General features: G+C 41.2%; 4 protein-coding genes across 4 annotated transcripts; 1 reads left to right on the top strand and 3 right to left on the bottom strand.

Annotated features, from left to right (window-relative positions):
- The first annotated feature begins 55 nt into the window (after positions 1–55).
- LOC127357656 (WAS/WASL-interacting protein family member 3-like) lies at positions 56–8,651 on the top strand. Its single transcript, XM_051389995.1, is given in 9 exon segments — positions 56–519; positions 2,636–2,730; positions 3,603–3,738; positions 4,473–4,634; positions 4,729–4,961; positions 4,963–5,449; positions 6,314–6,451; positions 7,069–7,170; positions 7,260–8,651. Coding segments are annotated over 8 exon segments (1,377 nt in total). The 5' UTR covers positions 56–519; positions 2,636–2,652; the 3' UTR covers positions 7,301–8,651.
- Positions 8,639–12,861, bottom strand: LOC127357657 (peptidyl-prolyl cis-trans isomerase FKBP14). The gene is made up of 4 exons (XM_051389997.1): positions 12,580–12,861; positions 11,558–11,709; positions 10,879–11,006; positions 8,639–9,912 (listed from the first exon to the last, which is right to left on the bottom strand). The coding sequence occupies exons 1-4, from the start codon at positions 12,816–12,818 to the stop codon at positions 9,754–9,756; spliced, it is 678 nt and encodes a 225-aa protein (XP_051245957.1). The 5' UTR covers positions 12,819–12,861; the 3' UTR covers positions 8,639–9,753.
- A 109-nt stretch (positions 12,862–12,970) lies between these two features.
- Positions 12,971–21,673, bottom strand: wu:fc38h03 (acetylcholinesterase collagenic tail peptide). The gene is made up of 18 exons (XM_051389994.1): positions 21,312–21,673; positions 20,431–20,551; positions 20,213–20,334; positions 19,945–20,058; positions 19,646–19,690; positions 19,484–19,510; positions 17,967–18,038; positions 17,774–17,836; positions 17,662–17,688; positions 17,530–17,574; positions 17,162–17,197; positions 17,010–17,090; positions 16,431–16,527; positions 16,171–16,310; positions 15,930–16,049; positions 15,269–15,398; positions 14,652–14,754; positions 12,971–13,867 (listed from the first exon to the last, which is right to left on the bottom strand). The coding sequence occupies exons 2-18, from the start codon at positions 20,531–20,533 to the stop codon at positions 13,798–13,800; spliced, it is 1,395 nt and encodes a 464-aa protein (XP_051245954.1). The 5' UTR covers positions 20,534–20,551; positions 21,312–21,673; the 3' UTR covers positions 12,971–13,797.
- Positions 21,674–22,068: 395 nt separating this feature from the next.
- Positions 22,069–24,696, bottom strand: LOC127357659 (cytochrome c-a). The gene is made up of 3 exons (XM_051389999.1): positions 24,506–24,696; positions 23,859–24,036; positions 22,069–23,005 (listed from the first exon to the last, which is right to left on the bottom strand). The coding sequence occupies exons 2-3, from the start codon at positions 24,025–24,027 to the stop codon at positions 22,860–22,862; spliced, it is 315 nt and encodes a 104-aa protein (XP_051245959.1). The 5' UTR covers positions 24,028–24,036; positions 24,506–24,696; the 3' UTR covers positions 22,069–22,859.
- Positions 24,697–26,151: the final 1,455 nt, after the last annotated feature.

Here is a 26,151-nt window from a genome sequence, read left to right as displayed (position 1 = left end):
AGTCACTGGTGCAGACTCTCAGTTCTGTTCTTCATGCATACATAATTCCGTTATATTTTATCCCACAGGCGTAACTCAAGGTGAGGGAAAGTTTCTTCTCAACTTCAGCATGAACTGAGGGGATGATACCCTGCCTCTGCGTCCCTCCATTGGTCCCCGTGTTGAGCGTGGGGGCCGTAAGGTGTGGCCTTGCACCGCTCGCCTCCTTCAGTGCGCTCACAAGGGAATAAACAGCAAGAGCTATAAAGGCACCATTGTGCGGGGGGGACCACTATCGCATGTTTTCAGCTTCTGCTATGTGGACTCAAGTATGAAGTGAAATAAAGAACTTTCCGGGAGCTTTTTGAAACTCTTCCAGGAGCACAAACGTCAGATAAGTGGTGTCCTCATTTGACTAAAAATAACTTGGAAACTTTCTCACCGGCCCGCTATGAGGAGCGCACCATGAGGCCAGTTTGCTGTGCTCCATCTCACTGAAGCTTGCCCTGCAAACAGGTGGATTTCGGATATTTCGTGAAGGTGAGATAATATTTATTCTCTGCACACTCATGTGACAGGTGGTTGTTCTTATTTCTACAAAATCAGGCGATGAAATCTGTAAAAATAAGGGGGAGACATAAGCTCCAACAAGAAGTGATTACAACAGATAAGCTGTGTTTGTTTAAACACCTTTAATTTACCCTGTTACTGTGAATCCAAACACCTGAAGTATCGGGTGTACCTAGCTCTTAATGTCAAGGTTTTTCTGTTTCAGTGGATAGGTAGTGAGTCTATTTTAAAGGACAAAATAAAATAGTATAGTAATTTAGCAACTCATTTTGTGGGTTTCACACAAAAGTTACAGAAAAACATTTAGAGTGTAGAAAAAACTAGACACACTTTTAACCTTTTAATCGACCTATCTATCTAACACTCGTCAGCTTTACTTCCTCATTGTGTGTGGTCCAGACGCACTGCAAGATCACATTACACAGAAAGTAGCATATTATTATTACACCAAAGAAGGACATATTTCATGTTTTATATGTTATATTAGATATGCATGACTAAAAATAGCTATGATGTTATTGTTTGTTTGCCAAAAACTCATTCATAGACAAAAAAGTATGTTATCTTGCTTAGTGGTGTTACTTGTGTAAAACTCCAGTCTGAAAATCCATTGTATTTAGTTGGGAGGGGACATGCAGTGTAAAAAGAGAGCACATAAACATCCATTGCAATATTTCACAATGATTTGCAGCTGGGTCTCTGAGACCCCAAACAGAAGATATCTTCTGTTGTGGACTTCTGAAACATGTCATCAGTTCAAAATCAGGCCTTCAAGCAATTCTCATAAAATCAGGAACAGATGATTAACTATGTTTGTAATAGTATACATTATATTTACATCCTCCCCATTGATAATGGAGTTTCTTTGTGTCATATCCTCATGTCAGTGAGGTCAGCCTCAGCGACGTTTTGCACGTCTTTCACATAAAAAGTGTAGAAACCCCTTGTTAAGGCTGCAGCAGCTGCCACTTCCAGCTGCTTGTGTGCGTGTCATCAGATTGTCGTTGTTTCAGGAAGAACAAGATGTACTACAGGTCAAAGGAAAACGACAACTGGTGTGAGAGGTGCATTTCCACTCAGTGTACCACCTGTTCTTCTAAAGCTCAGCTAACCAGTGTCTAGCTTTGCCCCCCTTTACAAAAACTTCACTATCAGTGTCACAGAGGCTGCTTGACACAGATAGAAAGATAGAAATAGCAACGCAGGACAGTCTGCCAGTTGACCAAATGGGAGGCATGAACTGTACACACACACACACACATAGAGACAAGAGGGACCGATAAATAGAGATTTAACAAAAACAGGTTCTGTTCTGTGTTTTATTAAATTGCTCAGGAGGAGCATGTGCAAATTCCACAGAGAATGAATGTGCACAGACCTCGGGCTGTTTTCAGTCTCTCACAGTCACTGAGGCCAGCTCGTCAAGAATTTATGATGACAAGAAGTTTGGGTGGAGGTCTCAGTTACTGTCACTGTGGATCATTTACTAGCTGAGTTGGTAACGACATGTGGAGACTGAAACACGGTGAAATAATCCTCGACATGAGCTGTAGGCTACCTGGAAAGCTACTGTTTGGCCCGTGGTGTTTATCACCTTGATTACCAAACCAGCTGGTCTTGATGACAGAACCCCCATCCTGTATATGTTTAGTATAAAAAGAGAGAACAATGTGTGTGCACGCTGCAGCACTTTCCTGTGGAGTTTCCTCAATGTGTTTTCTAGTCACTCACTTCAACGAAGGCCTTTGGTCAATGAGCGACTGAAGGATAGAGTCCAGTACTTTTCACACAACATGCTCCATTGTTCCTCTCCCAAGTCCCGCCACAGGGCATTGTGGGAAGAAGAGGAGGACAGGGGTGGAGGGTGTGTGTCAGATTTCTTTGGGGAGGATGGAGTGCTGTTTCCTGTTTTGCACTGTACGGTGGTGAAAGCTCTTCCTGTTCAGGGAAGAGGGTAGGAGGTCATCCAGTGTGCCCCTTAACACAGAAGCAGCTTCTGCCATGCAGGACAAAAGGGAAAAAATCCTAGAAGGTGGTCTGTGGCTGCAGTGCGTGAATAGGATGGAGACTGTGTTTGTTTCTGCAGGTATCTGAGGCCTCAGCATGCCAGTGCCCCCTCCTCCCCCTCCACCTCCCCTGGCTCCCCCACCACCCCCACCGCCCAGTGCTGCGCTACCACAGGTAAGACTGTGTGTGAGTCTGACTCTCTCTCTCTCTCTCTCATGCAGTTGTAAACACTAACTCCTGTCCTTCTCACTGACCATCAACCATCACCTGGCGGTTATTTGCATTATTGATTGAGGTAATACACACACACACACACACACACACACACACACACACACACACACACACACAAACACAGAGTAGGGCAGACAGTAGACTCTCAGTAGCAGAAGAGTGTTAAGTTTCCACAGCAGGCACACAGTGTCCTCATGTTCAATGAGTTGCCGCTGCCAGCAAACAAGACCACACTGCAGAGACACATCTATAATCGTTAGTCATAGTGCTTCTCAATGTGGGCTACATTCACTAAAATCATCTTCTCCCCTCCTGTTTCTCTTCTTCTTCTCCCCCTTTTAATGTCTTCCTCACATGAACTCTGAATGATTTCACTGTACCTTCTTGTTTTGTTTTTCGTGTCTGTTTAGCATAAGGGCTGACGGGAAGTACAGTAAAAGAACAGATGATGATCCTCCTGTGCAGTTTACTTGTTTTTATTATGTCACAAAATAGTAAAAGATGCCAATTCAATTTCCCATTGTTCCAGATTCTTCAAATATCTGGCTTTGTCTGACCACCAGTCCAAAACCCAAAGACATTCAATATACAATAATATAAAAGAGAAATCAGCAAACGGTGGTCGCCATATTTTTCATGATAAATATAATAAATTATTAATTGATTATCAAAATTCACAATTTTCTGTCATTTGACAAATTGTCATTTGGCACTAATACTTAGCATCTGAAGTGGACCCATAAGACAGGACACATACTGTATAGGGCAAAACATTGGTCAGTAAAGCTGTTTTCTTTGTGTCTGTGTGACAGTGTCCATCAGAGCCTCCTAAGCCCCAGTCTGGTGGAGGAGGAGGTGGAAGGAATGCCCTGTTGGCCGACATCCAGAGAGGAGCCAGGCTCAGGAAAGTCACACAGGTCAACGACCGCAGTGCCCCATCCGTTGATAGTAAGAGCAACATCTTTATCATGCTACGAAAATGCACATCCACTGTAATTCTGTCTGTTGAGCGTAGAGGAAGGAGGTTAAATGGTGTGGTAAAAATAGTGGGGAAAAACAGGAGGGCAGAAGGTAGCGTTTAGTCGTGTAGTTCATTGGGGATGTGTTGTTTCTCTTTGTGCTATATTTGAGCGTAGATACACACACATACCAAGTGCACACTTCAGGAAGGAATGCCCTACAGCAGATAAGGATGCTGGCAGAATAGGAAACTACCATAAACAGGGACAAAGACAAAGACTCTAATACTTCAGAGTATCAGAGTCTACTCAATAATGTGACCTTATGAGAAATGAGCTGAACTTACATGTTGACATTGGTGAGTAAATAGTACAGTAGTTTACAGTAGCATTGTTACATGTATGGAGCCAGGCCAGTTGAAACAGACCGCTCTGTGTGGTGAAAAGGTGTGTAGTTAGCCCTTGGGGACATAATTTGATTTGGGTGGTGCAAAATGTACTCATGTTCCTGCCTGAATTGCTGTCAGCTTCATTTATGTTGTCTTTCATAATTAGGTACAAAATTCCCACGAATGCAAAGCCCATTTTGCACATAAAAGACTGTGAAACAATAATCTTATGTATGAATGAACTCTGTAATGAATATGTGATGGATATATAATGATTCTGTACTGAAGACTATACTAAATGCATGCTGATGTACTGTAATGTTTTGTTCCCCAGAGCCCAAGGCCAGCACTGGAGATGTTTCCAGCAGTGTTGGTGCTTCTCAGGGCTCATCAGCAGGGACTGCACCCATGGGACCCTCTTTGGGTGGGCTGTTTGCTGGAGGGTTCCCCACTCTCAGGCCTATAGGTCAAAGAGACTTAGCAGGGAAGACCCCAGGTTGGTGCATAATGTCTTGCTCTTATGAAATCTTTCTTTATTTGTGGTTTGATCATCTAAATGACTCTTCCTGTGTGTGTGTGTTTGTGAAAAGTGTCGCGGTCGAGCTCCTCTGTCTCCCTGAAGCCCCTGTGGAACCCCCCCTCACCAGCGGACATGAGCATCATCCCTGAGCCTCACAGGACGGCGGAGCTCCGAGGCTCCGTCCACCGTCCGCTCGCTGCGTCGTCCTCTGCTCCTCCCTCCCCCTCTCACAGCAGCAAGCACCCGCCTCCTTTTCCGGCTTCCCCCACCACCTCCTCCCCCCCTGCCCCTCCCTCCGCTCCTCCCCCCACCTCCCCCACCTCAAGCCTTCCAAGACCGGCCAGCTAACAGGCATCCGCCACTCCCCTCCTGCCCTCCTCCTCCGCCTCCGTCCCAGGTTACCAAGCCCACCTGGCTCCCTATCCAGCACTCCCACCACACCACTATCTCCCAGCCTTCCACTCCTCCTCCACCTCCTCCTCCTCCACCTTTCCAACCTCCTTCAACTGTTCCAGGGGACCGCTCCTCTGGCTGCTTCCACCCTCTGCCCCCCTCCCCAGTCCACTCTGAACCTTCTAGGTTCCCCATCCTGCGGGACAGCCCACTGGGACCTCCTCCACCACCTCCTCCACCCCCTCTCCCAGCTTCTTTTACCCCTAGCTGCCCCTCCACCCTCCCGCCTCCACCACCCAAGCTTGCCCCATTGCCCTCCCCAGCCATGCGCTCTCTGCCTCCCTCGTACCCCTGCAACGCTCCCACCCGACGTCCGCCTGCTGTGCCCAGAAGTGCAGGTAGGTGGATCCCAAGATGAGGAATTGTAATTTTTGCAAGGTGGATGAAAAAGGACCTGCTGTCATATTGTTTGGCAGTGAGCTTTCCAATGCAGAGGTGTTTTTCACTCGTGTTCAAACACAATGTACAGCCATGATTGTTGATAATAAGATGGAGCTAAACTATGAAACTGATTATGTAAAAAGGCATAAGAGAATGTGTTAGATATACAAGAGAAATTATTTTTAGTAGTAGTTCCCAACCTGACATTTTTGGGAAACCTACAAGAGTGTCGCAAATTAAATCTGAGGGGTTGGGAGAGGATTTTTATGGTTAGGACGAGATAATTGATTCTGTTACACAAAATTAGATTAATTTCTTTCTGACTTTTATCAAATCTTTTCTCTGTTTTTGTGACATTCTGTTTCATTTCTGTAGAAATTGTTCAAATTAGTCAATTCTAGATGATTAAAAACTCTTTGGTAGAACTGTTCACAGGGGTTATAGGATGTATACTGAACATACACAATACATGTATCTCATATTGTTTGAAATGTACATGCAAATGGCTATATTATTCATATGTAATTATACATTTTACAACATACAGTTCAACAACATGTTTAGGGGGGAAAAAATATAAAAATATTTGTAGTAATTGCTAGTTGTGCGTTTTTTCCAACCAAGTATAGGTTAGAAACTGCTGCAGCTGTTGCAGCTAGTCATTAAAGCCAACAGAGTACGTGTTGTGTAAAAAAGTGTGAATATGGCCTCTCTGTCTCAGTAATCATAAAAGGTCATGTTGGATTTGGACTTAATTTTCAGGCTGTAGATTTTATTGCTGATGTCTGACACCCCTCTGCTCTTGTCGACCATGGCAACAGGTATGAGTCGTCTGGCTCCCCCTCCAGCTCCTCCGGCACGTTCCCCCTCTACTGAGCTGTCCAGCCGCATTCCTCCACCTCCACCTCCACCTCCACTGCCTCCATCAAGTCTCAGGAATGGACACCTGCACAGCCTCGGTGAGACTATGTGCATCTTGCAAATATATATCTGACATTTTAGAATACATTTTGTGTATTTTTATATCCAGTTTGACTTGAAGAGAGCAGTGGTACAATTTCATTTTTGTTTTAATATTGCCTTATTTCCTCGATCATCATTAGAGCTGTAGTGTTGTTCCAAAATAATAAGGATAAAGTGCAAGAAAAAGTAATTTCCCCACACACTAAGCAGTAGAGATTACTAGTTTGTAAGGATGACTTAAGTTTTGAGTTAAATTGTTTTGTGCCTCACCGCAGTTTTCATTGCTTGTGGAATACATTATTATGTTGCTCTTATCTCTTCTTTCATTTTATGGGTTTGTATATCTGTGTGGATAAGAGCACTGCAATAAATTGTGATTTTTTTTGGAAGAAAAAAATGAGCTTCTTTAGAATTTTATAGAGCAAAAGTACTAGAGGGAAGGAGACAAGAGAAGTTTTGTCATATAAGGGTGACAAAGTGACTTGAGTTTATTGTTGAAGAGGAAGATTTGGGCCTTTGATTTAGGTAGAACTTGATTAACTTTGTATTTGAAAAAAAAGGCACAAAATGGCAGCCTTTAATTGCATCCTTACTGTACATCTACCTCGAGCAGATGATTTTGAATCCAAGTTCCAGTTCCACCCTGTAGAAGACTTACCTCCTCCTGATGAATTCAAGCCTTTCCCTCGGATCTATCCCAGCAAGGAAAACAGAGGTAGCAGCAAAAGTACACTAATTGTTTCTCATCCTTACATATAACTTCAGTATCATCTTTCGAGTCTTCCTCTTTCCTCTCTCTTACAGTGAACCCCAAACCACCTGGGATGAGGACATACCTCAGATGAGTCAAGGCCTCACCCTGCCCACCCTCCTCCACACACACACACACACACACACACACACACACACACACACACACACACACACACACACACACACACACACATCAGGAAGTTCAATCTCAATCTCAAACTCAATCCTCCTCTTTCCTTCTCATGACAATAGCATAACTGCCATGGACTCGTCTGGATGTAAGTTCTGTGTGTGTATGGGTGTGTTTTTATGCGAGTGTCAAACAGGGTCCCGCCTCATACAGACTACGTGACCTCAGACCTTTTCCAGTGTGGAATGTTTTGAATGTGTGTGAGGAGGAGGGCTCTCCCTACTCGTGCTCATGCACACCATGGACAGTGTCTTCCACTAGCTATATTTAACATGACTCTTGACACAGTCTGCATTTCACTATCTGTATACAGAATCTAATATTTTGATTTTATCTCTTAACTGACTTTTATATCAGGATGTCATGGTCTGTCCCCTTACACAGTAGCACTTTTAAAGTCTGCATCCAACCCAGAAGCATGATTGTAAAGCTCTTTTAAAGACCAGCAACAACTACTACAAGTAGGAAAGTTACTTTACTGCAGTAGGTAACTTTAAAAAAATAATAACTTTTTGTCATATTTGCTGAAACTTTAGCTATATTCTGACCATGGTGCATTAGACAGATAATCTGTGAAAAAGTCAAGTTCTTCTGTCTCCTCCTAGTGCTCTGGGTTTTTGAAACAATCCACTGCGCCTGAATGAAAACAACCAATCCGAACAGAGAAAGATGATTGTTGAGTGTCATTGCTAGGTCTCAACTATCTTCAAGCCACCAACCCAAAGCACCAGTATATTACGACTTGAGAATGAGTGTGTCTTTCTTGAAAAAAAAAACGCTCCAACGATGTTCTCCCTGCACTTTTCTTTTAAAAAAAAGCTAGACAATCCTCTCAAGATGTCATCTGTTTCCCTTTGTTTTGGGAACTCACTGTTAGCAAATAAACCTCATGTGAATTTTTTATTTGTAACCACTCACTTGCACTGCACGATATGCAAACCTAGGGGGTTCTTAAATCTTTGTACATATAGTGGTGTTCTTCTGTGTTTATGTAATTGTTTTGTTTTTTTATAAGTAAAATAACAAATGAATCCATAAAAGTGTAAAAGAAATATATTATTAGTAGGATTATGGGAATGCATCTGTTTTAAGTTACACCATTATGAATCGATAATGAATGAGATATAGTGTTTCCTTTCTCCCAGTGTATTAACCAATACTAACACCTGTGAAGACAGTGCCACCTGCTGGTTCAATGTGTAAAGTATTACAAGGTGTGACCACCAAATAAACCACAGTATTTTGTTAAGAAAGGTGTCACTTTATTGATCACATTGGTTTTAAAATAGAGACCGACATTAAAACCTCCCTAAGAACAGAAGAGATTATCTTAATCTTGATGTGTTTTTGTAAAAGAAGTTATCCCCAAAGTTATAGAAACAGGACAGTCTAGATTCTAGTCTCTCTGAGGGAACATTTTCTGGTTTAACACTTAAAAATAACAAGTACAGCTAATCTCACTTTGCCCTGACAATTTTGTCAGCGGAGAGAATTTGTCATTATACAAATATGTGTAAAATGTAAGAAGGATTTAAAACGTAATATTTCTTCATGTGCATTTGAGAAATCAGAACAAGGCTGCAGAGCAGACTGACTATCCTTTCTGCTTGGTATTGCAGTGTATTCATGTGCAATATGACTTTCTCACATATAGTTTCCCCTTTAAAATGCAGGCTACTCTAATAACATAAATAATGGCCAGATTCCATTGAGGTGTTCGAGTAGTGTGCATACTGAAATGGAATGGAGCTTTTATGTTATTAGTTACACCTGCTCATTCTGCTATTAATAATGTCATAATGTCTGTCATTAAATAGTTTTATTTGTTTAAAATTTTATTTTGGTTTCTAGGTCACCTGCATTAATCTGGTAGAATTTCCCTTAATTCCACAGCCAAATTTAGCATCTATATCTTCTTGCAGGATGAACAGCCACTACATGCATTCACCCCTTTTCTTTTACCACAGATAAACCTGCAACCAAATGAAAATACAGTCTTCAAAAGGTTTATGCAAGATGAACCATTTTACCCTGCTCTATTTTTTTTATATATAAGTCTGCTACATAAGGTTTGTAAAGTACCTGTGAATGAAACAACACACACAAAAATGCAGACTTGTTAAAACAAAAAATAAATGAAATAATCAGATTCAAAAAACCTGCTCGCTCAAATCCCACCACGCAAATCTTCACACAGGAGGAGTTTACATGTTACACACCACGCAAACACAATGCTTCTATAAAACGGAAATACCTTTAGGTAACCTGAGAGAGCGTTTGCAATAAACTCCAAAGTATTTCCACCATTAACTTATAAAAAGACTGCATGAGTGAGCTGTGGCACAGAAAGAGAGCTTAAAGTTCATCGTGCTTGTAAGTGAACTCTCTGGAGGATATGAAGCCGTCTTTGTTCTCATCCTCTTTGGCAAAGATATCCTCCACCATGTTCTCATGCAGAGTGTCGTTGGGAGGGTAGCCGTGACGCTCAAACTCTTTCTTCAGGTATTCTTTCACCTGGGAGATGGGGTGAGAGTGAGACATTTACAATTAAATAGAACAAAAATAAAACATCTGAATTGTGTTGAGACTGACAAATATATCAATTTCCAGTTTCATCCTTTTAATTAAGGTCTAAAATTCTAAACACACAGATTTTTCTTTATTTTCCTTTTGTCAAACATGAAATATTAAATTTTAATGTAAATTCATTAAAAATAAATTGTACCTTTACTATAAAACAATATAATGTTATATAAAATGGTGCAGAAATTGCTGCAAACCTTAACCTACCTAGCTGAATCTTTGGCTACACAAAGTGCCAATGAATAGCCAAGTAATATGTACATACAATGTATTACTTCAATAATAGTGTTTGTATTATTAGACTATTAAAACTTTAAATGTTGTACATCATATTATCTAATTTCTTATTACATCTATTATTCTGACAAGCCTAGATGGGCCCATATATCAGGTCTATTTACAGTACATTTACATTTGTGCCCTTTTTCATATTGAGACACCACATTGAACTGTGTTAAATTTTTCCAGTTAGTCGAGCTCTTTAAAGGTCCAGTGTGTAATATTAAAGAGGATCTACTAACAGAAATGGAATATAATATTCATAGCTGTTTTCATTAGTGTAAAATGACCTGAAAATAAGAATCGTTGTGTTTTTGTTACCTTAGAAAGAGCTGTTTTTATCTACAGAGGCCGCCATGCTTAACCACCATGTTTCTACAGTAGCCCAGAAAGGACAAACCAAACACTCTCTTTAGATAAGGGCCATTTGCATCTTGTGCGCATTTTGCGGCCACCGCAGTTTCTATTTTGTGCTTGGAAGGGAGGGTGAAGCAAGGGCGTTGCAATATGCTACTACACTGGTAGATGTCAGTAAATCCTACACACTGGTCCTTTAAAAAGGTTGGCTAATTGATGTTTTCAAAGTAAAAAATGTTACAATACAATCTTTGTTTTCACCTCTTGCTTGGAGAGCCTCCAGTCATCGTTGAGGTCCATCTCCTGAAAGGACTCATGTGACCTTGGCCCATTTCTGATCTCAAGCACCTCGATGACAAAGGTCACTGTGCTCTCAGGTGGGATCTTACCTGACCGTGGACAACAGCACAGGAAGAGAGGTCAGCTAAAACTGATCACCTGAGGTTTCTGTAAGCATGCTTCAGTATAAAGGAAACAACTGGTTTGCGTATCCCTTTGTGAGTGAATGCAGCAACACATTTAAGGTTAAATGGTGAGTAAATAAGTTAGAAACATGGTAATGAGAAGCAAGCATAGGTTGCATTATTAATATCAAGTCATTCCGGTTGTTGTTATCATGGCAAAAGTTAGTCAGGCACAGAAGAGATGGATGTTATTGGTTAGGGTGGTGTGTGCTTACCAGGACAATGCATAGTATTGTTCACATGCTCCATGTTGAGAAAAAGTGGACTTATATTGCTGAATGAAACCTTCATTCAGTGTGGGAGTCCTAGGAAGCCATTCAAAACAAGACAAACAAGTATAATATACAGACATGCATAGTATATGCAATAATATTACACATTCGTAAAACATCAAGCACTTCTACAAAGACAGAGGCATTTATCTGTACAGCAGCATGCACTGAAGCTTTCATGCATATGGACAAAACGCTACTTACCTTTCCCGTCCTTCCCATAGGCCAGGGCTGGAGGAATCACTAGTTTCCTCTTCTCTCCAGAGCACATGTCCTGCAAGCCTTTATCCCAGCCCTTGATCACTTCTTTGATGCCCAGAGTAAACCACACTGCCTGCTTATCACCATGAATGCGACTGGTGGACAGACACAGAGACAGAGAGAGTAACAGGTCTGAAAAAGGATGGACTGTCAGAGGGTCCGAGACCCGGGCAACATGAGGCAATGTGTCAGGGCCTATAGGGAGACCTTAGTGGGGACTATTTCTTCTTTAGAACAAAGTTCCAGTGCAAAAATTAAAACAGTTCACAGCTAGGTGTGTGGAATATACCATGGAGTATGGGATGTTACCTTTGAGTTTTTCAAATGTCTAATTTTAATTCTTCCATTTTCCACGTAAATGTTGTTCTTTCTGTTTTAATTCTTTGAACACCATAGACGAAATCCCATTCACCTCCATTGTTGATGGCAAAAGTTCCAGAGACTGATATCTTGAAAACTTCCGCACATTAAACCAAAGCTATCTCACTGCAGGTAAGGGCGAAAATATGTATTCTTGTAGCTTGGATATTTTATTGAGGTGTTAAAAGTAATGAGTTGCCAACTTTAATACCTTGCATACATCAAACACCATTGTTTTTGTGCATAACTTAAAAATTATGCAGTCGTACTTCGGCCTGATGTAGTCTAGGCTAAATTTTAATTGAATAACTTACCATTAAAGCACGAAACGAGCAAATAAGACAGAGGAGCTAATAAGGAAATAAAAACAGTTGTTGTAATTTGGGTGAACTGACCCTTTAAAATGTCTTATCACGTGACCTTAGGAGGCTTGACCAATGAGCTTTAACACGCGCGCAATTACATGAGATGGACCAGAGAAACTGAAGAAGAGTGAATGCAGAACATTTCACTTGCTTAACGTAATGAATCAGTAACTACCTGGAATAATGTAGGAGAACTTCCTCTGAGCTCTCTTGGAAACTCCTTCTTACATTAAAACTCACCTGGAGTGAAACATGGTCCCGTTCTCAAGGTATCCCTCATGATGCACCAGCAGAATGTCTCCGTACTTTGATTTTCGATGACAGAGAAAAGGTCTGTGCAGAACTTCTATCTGCACCTCGGCTTCGGGCAGCTTCCCCCCGCTGACAGACAGCAGCAGGGTGGAGCAGAACCAGCTCAGCACAGCCAGCAGCATGCCGCCACACGCAACCTTCCTCAAGGAACAGCAGGATACACACATGAACTCGAGTGTTTGTCGTGGAGGGTCTCCTCTACGTGGCAGTTTCATCATACATGTAGTTGCAGGAAGTCTTCGTCTGATTGGTTGCTTTTGTTCATAAACCCCGCCCTCTCGCAGGTCCCCTTTGAATCAACTGGGGGAGGACTCTGGAGTGTAGGCCTAATCTTTATTAGAGTACAGTGTTTTAGGAAATTTACAGTCATGCAGGCAGATTATCCACTAATCACATTTTGCTGAATTTATTTAGTTGTAACTGAGCAGTTTTCTCATGCTGCTGCTGATAATCAAAGGTATTTTTCTTGCTGTTGCAGGATGACGTTCATTTTCCTCCTGTGGGATATTTGAACATTCACTTCAAGAGGCTAGTAGCCTACATTTACAGCACTGGTTAAAGCAGTCTGCTGTGCATTGGTACACATTTACATGCAATATCACAGCATTGCACTTCATAAATACATGATTTGTTATACATTGCAAAGAAAAAAAAAAAACCACAATGACACACCTCTGATTTGCATACTACAGTACAAATAGTTTCCATAATATTATAGACTCTTTTTTTTCTCCTCTCTCCCTCATTACAAAGGAAGTTAAGAACATAGCTTATTTTTGCATCAACAGTCAGCAAGTCATACACATTGTTAATTAATTCATATGATACAATCATTAAATCATTAAAATGTTCCCCACCCTCACCAGTGTCCATAACAGTGCTGCAGCCAATGGAGTGACAGTAACAAGAAGCTGCTCCTTGAGGCCAATTAAAGAGTTAAAGCCTCCAGGGGAGACCGTCGATTCAAAGCTGACTCCCATTACTTGTCATGGCTCAGAACAGGCACAAGAGCTTCCCTTTAGTGCTCTCTCAGTCTGTCAGTTATTTTTTAAGGGGTGAGACTTCAGTAGGAATCAGAAGTTTAATCCCCGTGATCAGAAAGAGGAACTGCAAAATTGCAATCTGGTTATTTTTTCACTTTCCAGTTCAGGTGAAATACTTGCAACCAGTGGAATCAATGAGGCAAGAGTCGGTACATCTGAGCTGCCCAAAAGACCTGCAGAAGACACAGAAAATTATTTTTATTAAGTCTATACTTTTTACTTTACTTTACTTTTACTATTTACACTCAGTACCTACCTAGAGCCAGGAGTCAATTAGCTTAGCTTAGCATAAAAACTTGCCTGGCTCTATTCCAGAGGTATAAAAAAAATCTGCCTGTCAGCACCTCTAAAGCTCACTATTTAACACATTATATATTGTATATTGTTTGTTTGAACAAAGACAGACATTAAAAAATTATAGGTTGTGGTTATACAGAGAGTTACGTGCAGCAACTTGTTCTTGGCCAGGAGCAGTGAGTTCCAGGAAGTAAAGGGAAATAAATAAGTGAGCTTCAGATGTGCTGGTAGGCCTTTTTTTAATCTTAAGACAGAGCCAGGCTAGCCGTTTTACTTTGCTTTAAGTCTTAATGCTATGCTAAGCTAACCACCTTCCAGCTAAGCTTACAAACATGAGAGTGGTATCTCAGCAAGACAACAAATATGTATATTTCCACACACTGTGGAACTATTCCTTTAAACGTGTATAAAGCATGCAGAGTTGTGTGATTGAAGCATCTAAGACGTTTCAGATGCATTTCAGTAAAAGTACAGTAGTTCTTTCAAGTGACCTTTAAAATCCCCACATGGGTGTGCAGTATAAATGTGCTGATGAAAAAGGAACTGCATTGTGCTCTCTTGTAGTAGAAGATCACTGTGAAATGCTGGCCTATAGTAGCAAGGTGTACCCAAATAAATGTATAGTTAATGTATGTTTGTGTACGATGTCCGTGAACCTACCCAGGAAGATAGGATTTGCAGTTCTGATAACCAAAGTCCTTTCCATCACACTCCTCCATGCCTTCATGCCGATAGCCATCTCCACAGTAGGCCCACTTACAGTCTGAAGCGACGAAGGGGATGATGAGAACGTAGTAGCAGAGTTAGGAGAGATCAAGGGAGGGAGGGGAGAGAGATGACGTTACTAATTGCTTTGGCACTCCTGCGTGTTTCAGTGATGCCAATACAGCATTTTCCTGCTAATTTAATTGAACAGAGAAGGAGAGAAAAGTGAGAGGATGGCAGGAAAAGAGAGAGTGAGATTAATGAAAGATCAAGGCAAGCTCTCATGCTGCTTACTGCTTCTATCCTCTGCCATGTGGGTTCAGACTCTGTGGTGCACTGTAGTTAGGACATTTCATGAGCAGCTGGATATGTGACAGCGTGGTGGTGTTTGTGTATTTAAAGAATAGTTATGTTCTTTTAGACTAACATCCTAATCCTATCCTAATTCTTGGTATACCGTATATTGCATAAAGGGGTGTCAAGTTTATCTGTGAATATGGTGTTTTACTTTCACTGTCTTTACTAGGTAAGTGTGCATGTGTTCAACTAAGCAAGATATGCATGTAACTCACTGAGACAAGCATCAGTCACAATCTGGTTCCCATCATCACACTCCTCTCCGTGCTGGGCCTGCACCTTCCCGTCCCCACACACACCAGCTCTGTCCGGGACTTTCTCTGTGGACTGGAACGTCTGGAAGGGCTGGACAAGTCGCAAGAAAACAAACAATAACTTGCCTTTTCAGCCAAAGGATTGGGGCTAAAACTAGGCTTTATTAGGTGTACATGTTTCATGTAACCTGGTACATATAATAGATGTCTAAAACAGTTTTCAACCAAATGTAGCCCATTGGACCAAAACATTTTTACCACATATTAGCTGCTTCTAGAGCTTTCAATCGCTTCTTGTCTTCTTCAGCAGATGGAATTTTCTCAGTTGTCAGGCCACACATTACTATATATGACTGGATGTTATGACAACTGAGCAACTCTATCCACTGAAAAAGACTGTGGGAAAGCTCTTTAAAAAGCTAGTAAGTATACCTTAAGTTTTTAAATCATCTGTTTCCAATATCAAAAATAAACGTTCAAATGTAGACACATAGTTGTAAGCTGTAAATGATAAATGATGTGCTCATTGGCAACTGTTTAAAAAAAGTACAGCATGTACACTACAAAACTTGTAGTGTCACAGCTCACTATTGCAATTACATAACACTCTAATAGTCGTTACCTGTATGGGCTTCCATCCATCTTTATCTCTGAAGTAGAGCGACCTCTGATCTTTCCTGAATGCTATTGCGTTCTCCATATGTAGACGGTCCATCTCCTCCTCACTGTTTACCACAAATATCTACACACGTACATACAGGAGAAAGTGGAAGCTGATGAGTAATAACTGATTCAGTACAAACATAGATTGAGTTTATATGGTATTATTGTAAGTAACACGTTTTATGTGAGTTGGGTCTCACTGCAGGGACTTTATTGGAGCCACCACGCTGTGTGTAGCTTCCAAAAGGAGCAGTATTTGCTCCAAGAGTGGAATCACAGTCACATCGACCTGGTGGACCTGGAAGACCTTTCTCTCCCTTTTCCCCTACAAGATAGAGACCTGTAAAAGAAAGTAAAGTAGAACAAAAGTGTGTAACACTATATCATACTGTAATAATATACATTATAAATTGTAATTTGAGGCTGAGTGTATATGAGTGCATGAGTTACAGTACTGTACCTGAGGCAGGTGGACCAGGTGGACCTGGATGGCCGTTTGGACCTGAAGGACCTGGGGGGCCCATGGCTCCTGGGGCTCCAGAGTGGCCCTTCATACCCTGTACAAACCAGGCAACATCCCAGTATTAGAAAATACACATGCACACACAGACACACACACACACACACACACACACACCCCCACACACACACACACACACACACACACACACACACACACACACAGAAGGTGACCTACATGCCAATGCCACTTGTGCATAGCTGTGATAATCTAGTCCATGGAACAAATATGTCAGTGTGTGTGTGTGTGCATATATAAATGTGTAGACTCTAAGATGCCAAGGACCCCACAGCCCTGTCGGAAGTCTATACTTAGAGCTGGAAGTAAAACTTGAGTGACTTAATTAGCCAGTGAGAGGACAGTGCAGTGTCAGTGCAACACACTAAAATATGTTCTAAATGTGTTGGACATCGACGCCAACATCTATCTTACACACACAATCAGCCCTATTACACATCAAACACCCAAATAATATACAGAGGGTACCAAACATTATCATTCATCACCGCCTTTCCTCACCTGTTTGCCTCTCTTCCCAGGCCGTCCAGTCGGTCCTCTCTTCCCTGAGACTCCTTGCTCTCCCTTTGGTCCCTGCTCACCCTGGGAGAGGAGTTAAGGAATAATTAGTTTTAATCATTTCTTTACTGTATTAGGTATTGAATCATTCCTACCTTCTGCCCAAGCATTCCAGGCAAACCAATGGAACCCTAAATAGAGACAAAACAAGAGCTTGATGTGAGAAAAGGCACTCAGAAAATGTTTAATGTTAATTTAATCTGTCTGTGAGATAGAGGACTCTAGACCTAAAGAACTGGAAGAAAGTGTCTGAAGTCATTAATCACTTTGGATTCTAACCAATAACCGTTTTCACTGCCTAATCAAATGAATTAAGTCAATTAACACAGAATGAGGTGAAGTGCTCATAGTCAAACCTGAGCATAAATGGGTTGTAAAAAGTCACAAACCACAATATTACACAATATATACACAACAATATATTTAAGAATTTTAGGATTTGCAGTAAATGAAATGAACCAACCTTATTGCCCCTTGGTCCTGGTGCTCCAGGGTCACCGTAAGACCCCTTTAAAAAAAATAAATAAAATAAAATGAAGGATTTAATAGTTTTGTGGTGACAAATCTGCATTCTGATAAGTGATTCTTAACTTACCTTATCTCCTTTGTAACCAGACAAACCCTGAAAACAGACATGATAATATAACAGAAGCAGATAAGATAAAACATCTATTGATAATCTATGATGTTTTAAAGATGAGACTAACCTTTGTCCCTGGTGGTCCCCTCAGTCCTGGTAAACCCATAAGTCCTGGATCCCCTTTCTCACCCTAAAAAAACCCCATTCCATATACATTTGTGTAAAACCACAAGACTTCTTTAATGTGCTTTGGTGCACCAATAAGGAGCCAACTGTACTCACAAATGTGTTAACACCTAGAGGGATACCATGAGACTTACCTTTGGCCCTTCTGGACCAGGCCATCCTGTTAGTCCTGGTTTCCCTGGGAGGCCTGGAGCCCCTGTACGACCCTACAGAAACACAAGCATCACTGCCAGCACTTCAACTATTTCTGCTCCCTCCTCATTGAACAACATGAAACTGAAAGCATTGGTCTCCTGTAAACTGCATAAAGGATTTGTGACAGACTCTTTTCTTCTTGAGTGTTAACAGTCTTCAACAGCAGGAAGTTCTACACTTTTTTAAATAAATAAAATAAGACATCATCTAAATAGTTCAACAGGTGTATTCAATATATGAAGCTGGCGCCAGCAGTCGTTTAGGTTAGCTTAGCTTAACATAAACACTGAAATCAGTTGGTAACAGCTAGCTTGGCTTTGTTGAAATGCAACTAAATCTGCCTACCAACACCTCTTAAGTCCACGTTATATTTATTTAGTTTAATCCGTAAAAGAAGTTGTGGTTTTACAAGGGTTTATGTGCCGGACTGTTTTCTGGCCTGGTGTAGTGACATCCTGTAGTCTCCACAGGTTGCCTGCCAACTTCTCCCTGTATCGATCTTCTCATCTAAGCTTATTTTAAGCTCTTCCTTTAAATGTGGACTTATTTCTGCTTTCATAATTTGCCATACATGCTAATGATCTGCCACTTTTTATGTTCTTCAGGATGCTTATTTTACGGCCCTGTGTCACCTGAAATAAAGCTACTGATTTTAATAAAGACTAACAAGGTTAAATAAGGGTCGGAAACAAATAAGCAAGTCAGACTGTACGACCTAATCGGACATGACAGAGGACAAAACCTAGCGTGCAAAGCTTTGACAGTGCCACCGAGATTTGCTAATTAGTGGACAGGAATAAAGGCTTAATTGATCTTGCTCTATTGCCAGTTCCCTGCAAGCAGAAGAACCAAATATATTGCACAACAGCCTCACATCTCTGTGACATCTGAACGAGTATCCCAGAGCTGCTGCCGTGCTAGCAGCGTGCTTTCATTTAGCAGCTTGTCATTAAAACAGCAGCCTGAAGAGACACCATGGACCTGCTGCTGTGTGGAGTGATTTATCATGGAGAGCAAAAGCACTTAGGGAGATTAAAGTGCAGAAGTGGAGTGCTGGAGAGCCTGGATCAGCAGGACTATAGTCCAGTATGAGAGTAATGGAGCCAGGCCAAGGGAAGGAGGGAAGGAAGACGCAGAGGAAAAGGAAAGAAGGGAGGAATGATAGAGAGGTCAGGAGGGGGAGGATGACGGGAGACATCCAGGGATGTGATCAAGCTTTGCTACGTGGTTAGAGCGGCTACTGAGACTAATGTAGCATGACCCATTTAGCAGCTGTAGAGGATATTCTGAGCACATCAATAGACAAATCACATCACAGAGATTGAGGATGCATAGAGGGGACAGCAGAGGCAGAGAGAGCGATATACAGATCCCATTATTCCAAGGACATCTGAGATGGACCACAGAGAGAGGCGCGCGAGAGAACGGGACATGCAGGAGGGGATGAGCGGCTCACCTTTGACCCTGGACGTCCAATTTCTCCCTGGAGGAGGACAAATGAGAGGAAAGGAGATGTAGCACTCATTAGAGCAGAGAGGAACACAAGGACAGACACAAATACTTCTACAGCAAAATACATTAGAGACATATTTCAAGACCTATAAAAACAAACACGCACCTTCTCCCCTTTTGGTCCCCTTATACCGGGTAATCCGCGGTGACCCTGAAAAATGACACAGAATTTATATCCAGCTCACATAATTTAATAGACATTTATTGAAAAATCAATACTACAAAGGTCCCTGTTTCATTTCCATGCTTGTTTAATAATATTTCCATCCACTGTCTTAAAAAGGCTACAGCAGGCTGATTACACTGTCTGATGGATGTACCATGATTTAATTAGACTTAAGGGGTGCAACCTCTAATGTGAGTTCTCCAACACAATGTAGTATGCTATTTTTAAAAGGGCCCTACCTCTGGGCCCCGGGGTCCTGAAGGTCCTGGAGGTCCAGGTGAACACCCAGGTATCACAGGTTTTTGTTTCTCCTTTTCCTCTCCTCCAACAACACTTGGCTCTAAAATACCATCCTTCAATCAAACATACACAAAACCCAAGAGAACAGGGTTTTAATCAGAAGCCTACTGTGAGCATATTAATATGTGTAAATGAGGTGTTATTTATGCAAGCAGGTGTGTGTGTGTGTGTGTGTGTGTGTGTGTGTGTGTGTGTGCGAACACCTACGGGGCTGCCCCACTTCCACAGCTGAGGAGGCGGAGGGAAGAGCGGCGGCGGAGGCGGTGACATGAGACAACAGGGTTCAAACCTCAACGGCTCATCCAGCAACCTGAGAGCTGAGGGGAAGACTGACAAACAGCACGCGTCTGTCACTGACAGTCTGCCATGATCAATGTGTGATCATGTTTTCCTTCTGTCAGTCTTAGTACACTCACACAACTTACCTGAGCGGGCTGAGTGCATGCTGTCCATGGAAGAGTGACGGGACAGGGCCCACGCAGGACACAGGAGAATGTGGAAGGACACTGCAAGTTTGACCAGATCCATCCTGCTGGTTTACTTCCCCTAAAGCACACAACACAAGCTGTCAAACGCACACACACGCACACAGTATACACACACACACACACACACACACACACACACTCTCTATTTCTGCTGCCTGAGCTTAATGCATTTACTGGCAGCTGTCACTTTTCCTTACTCCCTGTAGAGGGTGTCACTATTTGATCACTCCCTTCATCTCAGTCCGAAGCCTCTCTCTCTCTCTTTCTCTCTCTCTCTCTCTCTCTCTCTATCTTTCTCTCTCTCCCCCATAGCATAATAAACTTGTTGCAGCTCCACACTGCAGCAGATGCAGCCACCGCTGTAATTCCAGCCGTGCACCAACCCCCTCAGCCTTGTGCCAGAATTAGACCGGGTGGCGGGGCGAGCTGCCACTCAGGCTTATTATTACTTCTGCCACTTTATGACAGAAGTCAACAATAGTAAGGCTGCCACATGTTCATTCACACGCAACATTTTCAGTGTGCTCACATTTCATACGGTCCGTGCAGGTCAATAATAGTGGCTGGAAATAGTTAGAAGTCCTAAAATATATATGATAATCCCGTGATTGAAACACGTGTGTTTTACAGAAAATATGCTACACAGGATTCAATCAATATTCCATAGGCTATCATCATTAATATGGCTCAACATTTTCCTCTCGATTCTAATTAAACGTAGGTACAGCATGCCTTAATGTCCTGGTGATACAGGAGCGTTACATGGAAGCAATGTCATCTACATCCAATGGCTCTTAATGCACAAGACCCCCCCTTACCTTTCACTTGGAATTGCGCCGCACTTGTAGACTCGCAGTCTGGCGCTCCTCTAAATGAAATGTGCGGTGTGCAGTCCCACAGACTGTGGCTCCTTTGACATTAGGCGTGCTGTAGGCAATATGGACCGCTAATAAATCTGATCCACTTATCGACCCGCTGCTTTCCCTCCGCCGGTCAATAACAACACAATTGAGGAAGGAGGACCTGAGTGGAGCCAACACAGCGGAGGCAGCCTCCTCAGTCCCAGCGGCTCTGGATCGGCATTAACTGTTGTGTCATCTGGACCGACTTCAGTACAGCTGGCAGAATAACTGGGCTGGCACTGGTGTTTTAAGTCAGCATGCTTGCACTCGGTTTGGCACGTTTTTACGTCCCTGGAGGTGCTGATTGTGTCTTCAGCAGTGAAATGGCGCCATCTGCTGGATATTTTAGTTTATGGAAGAATTAATAGTAAAATCAATATTTCATACTTTTACCTAACTTCACTCTCCGTTATTGACTTACTGTGATATATTTATGTGTGACAGGTGAAAGAAACACATCCTTGAAATCATTTTCTTTTTTAGTATTGTGTTTTCCCTCTAAGGCCTGCTTTATAAATATACAGTAAATAATCTATACTTTTTCTTTGTAACTGAATTTATGTATTTTACTTACAATAGAGTGCCTTATTAACTAAAACCATCAAGTAAACGAATGCAAGATTAACTAAATATGTCATTTCAAAGTGGAAGGAAACTATAAAATCACACTGTGGAAAGGACCAGGTTTTTTATTGCCACATCCGTTTACTCATGGTCAAGGTATTGTTTAGAAAAGAAATAACAGAGTACAAAACATTAGCTCAGTAAAAAAGAATAAAATATAAATGCAGTTGTGATTGGGCCAAGTTTAAGAACTGTAAATATTACTTTAACCAAAATGATCTGTTTTACTGTAAATCTTACCATTAAGTAAAAAGAAAAACATGAATTAGAAAATGTGCGAATACAAAACATACTCATTTTAAAGTGACATTATGACAATAAAATGTATTACAACCAGTGGCTGTGAAAAGAGGAGAAAATAAAGTAGGTAGTCCAGCACCATTTAACACAAAACACTTTGTCAAAGTCTCCCCATTCGATACTCTAAAAGAAAACTACATATAAACAGAAAGAGACTTAAGTAGTAAACATAAACGAAACTTAAAGAAACATTGATCAACAGTGCAAATAGTTGCAAAAATGTGTATTTTTTTGCAAGCAGTAGTAACGGTTTTAAACATACAACTCTGTTTTTAGAATATCCCATAAGACGGCTTCCTCTTTAAGAAGCCTTGACTGAGAAGAGTCTTGAAGTTGGACAAGGGCTGACTCATGATAATTAAAAACAGTCTCCTACACATAAAAGAAAACAGTGTGGCAGGAATGTTGGAAGATGCAGAGATGCAAATTTTAAATAACTATTGTAAATAGAGCACACTCTTGTTTTCTTCTTTGTAAATGTAAAGTAATGTGATGCTTGTGTCCGCAGCTGTATGAGAGTGTTCTGTGTTAGTCAGTATATTAGGAGGTGGCGTCCTTTAAATAGGCTATAATATCCAGTCTTTCCTTTTGCTTCCTGATCCCACTGAAGATCATCTTGGTACCAGGAATGTACTTCTTAGGGTTTTTAAGGTAGATATTCAGAGTTTCCTCATCCCATATGATACCTAAAACAAAACAAAAACACACATTAAAACACACGTTAAGGTTTGTATTATCTTATTTGTAGAGTAGGCTATATGACAAATCTGCATTCTCACACATCTGATGGCTGTGTTTAAGTTTTATAGCCTCGCATTCAAGCAGAGCTCAGAGTCAGATGTCCTGCCTGTTCAGACCTGCTGCTCTGACTGTCAGATACAGAAAATACAAGACCAAAGACGCTTCTCAGCTCTGTAGCAGTAACTGTAATACACATACATAGGCTTAACTATTTAAAACTCTGCTTTGAAATCCATACAAATGAATACAAAGGGATGCAGATTTTTTTAAATATCATTAGAGTCGTTTAAAGGCAACAAGTGAAAACTCTTTCGCGCTCAATGCTACCAAATGCATTTCTGAAACACACACTATGGATGATGAACATTTTCTTGTATACTCCTTTAAAAACTGCTGTTGGTTGAGCAGGTTGGCCATGCAAGAGAGGTTACCATTACAGCCTCATAAAATAACACCCACATACAAATGTAGATGTCTGTTTTTATTGTCGCGTGACTAAACTTCAGTGCGACTCCACCAGTCGACCAGGATCTGGAAGAATCATACATTACTAATTTACCTGTAGCATGTATCCATCCCCTCCTCCATATTAATCCAGGACAAAAGAGAGAACACATCCAGGATGCACACGTGCTCTCTTGTGTTTCTACTTTGCCTTAATTTGCCTGCTGCTTTAGTTGCATCTTGATCAGTTAGTTATTTACATGCATGTAGGCTACAGCTAGTCTGCAAATCAACTGCAAATCAATAGGTTGGAACTGAGGTGTTCCGTACAAGCTAAAGCACGCTGATTCATACCTTTATCAATATTGGCCTGTGTATAAGAGTAGCCAGGCGCCTGTCCTGTCTTCCTCCCAAACAGACCCCACAGGTTGGGTCCCACCTTGTGGCGCCCCCCCTCTGTCACTGTGTGACACTGGGCACATTTCTGGACAAATGACTTCTTCCCTTTATTGATGTCCCCCATGACCAGCAGCTGTGGAGGAGAGGAAGTGATGATCAGCGAGCCAGTTGTTGGATATTGATCCGTAGGAACACATGAAGTGAGTGGAATAATAGGAAAACATATTTCAGATACAGAATAGCCCAGGGCACATGGGTAGTTTAAGTAACCCTCAAACTTCCGGATTGTTGTCATAACAGGGGTTGTTACAGCAAAATAAGAGGGAAAAAAACTCAGCCTCAAAGACTGTTTGTGATGTAAAGCTGAAGCTGTTTACTAGATAAAATCGCGGTGACCCTTATGTATCCCATTATAAGTATAACTACTGAGAAAAACACACATAGAAAACATAAAACTGCGTCAAAGAAGGAAAACAGTCTACAGTTATGGTAATTCAACACAGACACACGGTTCGTCGCGATGGCATTATGGTGTTTTCGGCTGAGTCTGACATTAAAAAACACAACAAACAAAACTAATACAACGAAACCATCAACATTACCTGACGGAGTGTAGTCCTAGTGGCTCCAGGTAGAAGTTTCCTCTATCTTTTACAAACTCAGACTTCTTCAGAGTTGTGTTGTTGGTTGTTAACTTGAAGTTTTTCCTGCCGTTTCTAGCTGTAAACTAGATCGTTTCAAGGACTCCACCGGATTTGAATCTCAAAGCAAAAGATCTCAAATTTCAGATGGGAGCGACCGACTCGAGTTGAGTAAGATGTCATTAAACGCACTCTGCGCAGCTCAGAAGACGTCATCTGGGTCACACCCATTTACTTTCCAATGGCAGGTGAGGTATGTTGACAATGTAAGGGAAGGCATAATACTGCTGTAGCTGCTATTAAATAAGTTCTATTACATTACCAAAGTAAATTTAAATGTGTTATTTTTATTTTTTGGGGCATTAAGATGATATAATGAGTCTGACTGGGTGAAAGTATTGTGGTTGAGAAGCAGTTGAACAAGTTTTTAACCTGTTAATATTCTGTCAGTGAGCTCTGCCACACCCTGCTCTGCCGGACACACCTGTGTGGATTCTTCCTCACACAGCCTGAGACCCCCCAGCACTCTTGTCTAGTGGCCACCTGACCCTTGTTTTTGATGTGCAACTTAAAATGTGATATGAAAAAAAGATTGGTTTGATCACACAAAACTGTAAATATGTAATGAATAGACATACAATAATAAATATAGATGGCACTTGGCAGTTGAAACAAAATCTAACTGGTATATGACTATGTGTAGTTAGTGTGTAGAACTTGAAGGTGCTCTTTGTACAGACTGTGAAAACAAATTTCTTCCACTGAGGACAATAAAGAATGAATATGAATCTGAACCACTGAATAAGACATTTCTAGCTGTCTGTGTCTGCTAAAGTGACTTCAGGTCTAAACTGAAGAAGATCAGAAGGGCCTGGGTGGTCGTTCTCCACCTCTCCTATGCCTTCAAGAATGGGTGTAGTCACATCCGGATTGGCCAAGAGGGGAATCACAAAGCTGCTCTCAATCATCATTAAGGAGTCAGTCCCCACACCCTGTGCAACAGGTGAACAACCCTCTAGTCAACCCAGAGGAATGTATCTATTAGATAGATAGATAGATAGATAGATAGATAGATAGATAGATAGATAGATAGATAGATAGACTTTATTCATCTCCGAAGGGAAATTGGGTCGTCATAGCAGCCAGGTACATTAAAATACAATAATATACAATAGAATAAAATACAACAATAGAATAAAATACTTAGAGATAATATTTATAATAATATAATAATAATATGTATATATAATATGATAACTGAACAGATATACATGTATATATACATAGATATTATACATTAATATTGATATAATGTAAACATAATTTTAATATATAATATCTAATACAATAATAATAATAATAATAATAATAATAATAATATATAGTATAAATGAAGTAGTAATGTAGTATATGATGAAGTATATGTTCCACAGGTAGATTTAGTCCAGTTCTGTGATTGTGGATCTGACAGAAGCAGATGAGTTATAGAGTCTTATTGCAGTGGGGAGGAATGATTTTCTATATTGTTCCTTAGAGCAGCGGGTTGAATGAATCTGTTACTGAAGCTGCTCTTTAGCTTATCCAGTGTTGTGTGGAGGGGTGGGAGG

This window comes from Dicentrarchus labrax, unplaced genomic scaffold (assembly GCF_905237075.1).
Source record: "Dicentrarchus labrax unplaced genomic scaffold, dlabrax2021, whole genome shotgun sequence".
In the NCBI taxonomy this organism is placed as follows: Eukaryota; Metazoa; Chordata; class Actinopteri; family Moronidae; genus Dicentrarchus; species Dicentrarchus labrax.
Note: the sequence above shows the minus strand (reverse complement) of the source record. Positions and strands in the feature narration are given on the sequence as shown.